At 42.3% G+C, this 2,532-nt stretch overlaps 1 protein-coding gene across 1 annotated transcript; it reads left to right on the forward strand.

The window, feature by feature from the left end:
* Window positions 1–1,411: 1,411 nt before the first annotated feature.
* On the forward strand, window positions 1,412–2,281 carry LOC132042857 (uncharacterized). Its single transcript, XM_059433366.1, has one exon. It carries the CDS (start codon window positions 1,412–1,414, stop codon window positions 2,279–2,281), a length of 870 nt encoding a protein of 289 aa, XP_059289349.1.
* The last annotated feature ends 251 nt before the right edge of the window (window positions 2,282–2,532 follow it).

Below are 2,532 nucleotides of genomic sequence, written 5' to 3' on the forward strand. Positions count from 1 at the left end.
GAATGCCCTTTGGGTTGTGTAGTGCACTAACAACTTTTCACAGGTGCATGATGTCGATCTTTTCTGACATGGTAGAAGACTTCTTGGAAGTGTTTATGGATGATTTTTCTGTTGTGGGCGATTCGTTTGATGACTGTCTTGACCATCTGGGTCAAGTGCTGAAAAGATGTGAAGAGACAAATCTTGTGCTAAATTGGGAGAAGTGCCACTTTATGGTGAAGGAAGGGATTGTCCTCGGTCACAAAATCTCTAAAAAGGGAATTGAGGTCGATCAAGCGAAGATAGATGTGATTGCAAAACTTCCTCTGCCCATCTTAGTCAAAGGTGTTTGGAGTTTCTTGGGACATACTGGGTTCCACAGGCGCTTCATCAAAGATTTCTCCAAGATTGCTAACCCAATGTGCCAACTTATTGAAAAAGAGGATAGTTTGTGTTTGATGAAAAGTGTTCAAAGGTATTTGATGAATTGAAGGAGCGTCTAACTTCGGCTACTGTCATTGTTAATCCTGATTGGTCCCTGCTTTTTGAGTTGATGTATGATGTGAGTGGTTTCCCGATTGGTGTTGTGCTTGGCCAGAGGTACAATAAAATTATGCACCCGATCTACTATGCTAGTAGGACTCTTAATGCTGTGCAGATGAACTACACGGTGACTGATCAAGAGCTGCTTGCTATAGTATATGCTTTTGAGAAGTTTCAATCCTATTTGTTGGGGTCCAAGGTTGTAGTGTACACTGATCATGCAGTGTTGAGGTATCTTATGGCAAAGAAAGAAGCTAAGCCACGACTGATTCATTGGGTCCTTTTGTTGCAAGAGTTTGATTTTCAGGTGAAAGATCGAAAAGGGTCCAAAAATCAGGTTGTTGACCATCTCTCTAGGCTTGAGGAAACCGGGGTGCCAGCAGAAGAACTTGATATTGATGATGTTTTTCCGAATGAGCAAGTTTTGGCGATGACTATGCAAGTGGCACCTTTGTATGTGGATTTGGCTAATTACTTGGTGACTGGTATCATTCCTGACGAGATTAAATCTTAACAGAAAAAGAAGTTTTTGTGCGATTCTCGTCAGTACTATTGGGATGAACCATACCTATTCAGAACTTGTGCTGATAACATTATTCGGCGTTATGTTCTAGAAAGTGAGGTGTTGGAGATTCTGAAGGCTTGCCACGACTCTCCAGTTAGGGGACATCATAGTGTTATGAGGACTGCTGCAAAGGTTCTCGAATGTGGTTACTATTGGCCTACTCTCTTTCATGATGCTAATTTGATGGTGCGGTCGTGTGATCAGTGCTAATGGCAGGGGAATATTGGTACGAGGCAAGAGATGCCTATGAACTTTGTGATGGAAGTTGAGGTGTTCGATGTCTGAGGGATTGATTTTATAGGGCCCTTTTTGAGCTCCTGTGGCATGAAGTACATCTTGGTGGCTGTTGACTACATTTCTAAATGTGTAGAGGCGGTGGCTTTACCTAATAATGAAGCCAAAAGTGTCATGGGATTCTTGAAAAAGAACATATTTACTTGTTTTGGTATCTCAAGGGCGATAATCAGTGATGGTGGTTCTCACTTTTGCAATAGAGCCTTTGCGGGATTGATGGAGAAATATGGAGTCAAGCATAGGGTGGAAACCCCTTATCATCCTCAGACAAGTGGGCAAGTTGAGGTCTCTAATTGGGAGATAAAGAGTATTTTAGCAAAAACGGTGAATGCGAATAGAACTGATTGGGCCCGCAAGTTCGATGATGCTCTATGGGCTTACTGGACTCCCTTCAAAATTTCGATTGGGACTTCCCCTTTCAAGCTAGTTTTTGGTAAAGCATGTCACCTGCCAGTTGAACTTGAACATAAGTCTATGTGGGCCTTGAAGAAATTTAACATGAATTGGGAAGAAGCGACCAAACTCAGTTTGTTTCAACTCAATGAGATGGATGAGTTCCGCTATCAGGCCTATGAAAGTGCAGCATTAGACAAAGAGAGGATGAAGCAGTATCATGACAAGAAAATCTTGAAGTGGGAGTTTTACAAGGGTGATCCTGTCCTGTTGTTTAACTCTAGATTAAAACTTCTACCGGGAAAATTAAAATCGAGGTGGTATGGTCCTTTTGAAGTGGTAAGTGTTTCACCGTATGGAGCGATTGAATTAAAGTCCGAAGATGGAACTCGGACATTTAAGGTGAACGGGCAGAGGGTGAAGCACTACCATGGTTGCATTGAGGGGGATAGAATTGTCGATCGGTACCGATTGAAGCATCTGGGAACAGATCCTGATCTAAACTAAAATGGTACCATCGTCGTGTAGCGACGTTAAATCAGGCGCTTCTTGGGAGGAAATCCAAGTTTAAATTTCTGCACTTTCATTTTTTTTTTTTAGTTTTTTCGAACTGTTCAATGGGTGTTGAGTGCGCAGGAACTGAAACTCAGAAAAACTGGCAAAGTGAAACACCAGAGCACAAAGACGGCCCGTCGACATGTTGACGAACCATCAATGTGCAATGATGGTGTGCAGAGTTGGCATTCTGGAGTTAGCAA

The sequence above is a fragment of the Lycium ferocissimum genome, unplaced genomic scaffold (assembly GCF_029784015.1).
Source record: "Lycium ferocissimum isolate CSIRO_LF1 unplaced genomic scaffold, AGI_CSIRO_Lferr_CH_V1 ctg18614, whole genome shotgun sequence".
Lineage (NCBI taxonomy): Eukaryota > Viridiplantae > Streptophyta > Magnoliopsida > Solanales > Solanaceae > Lycium > Lycium ferocissimum.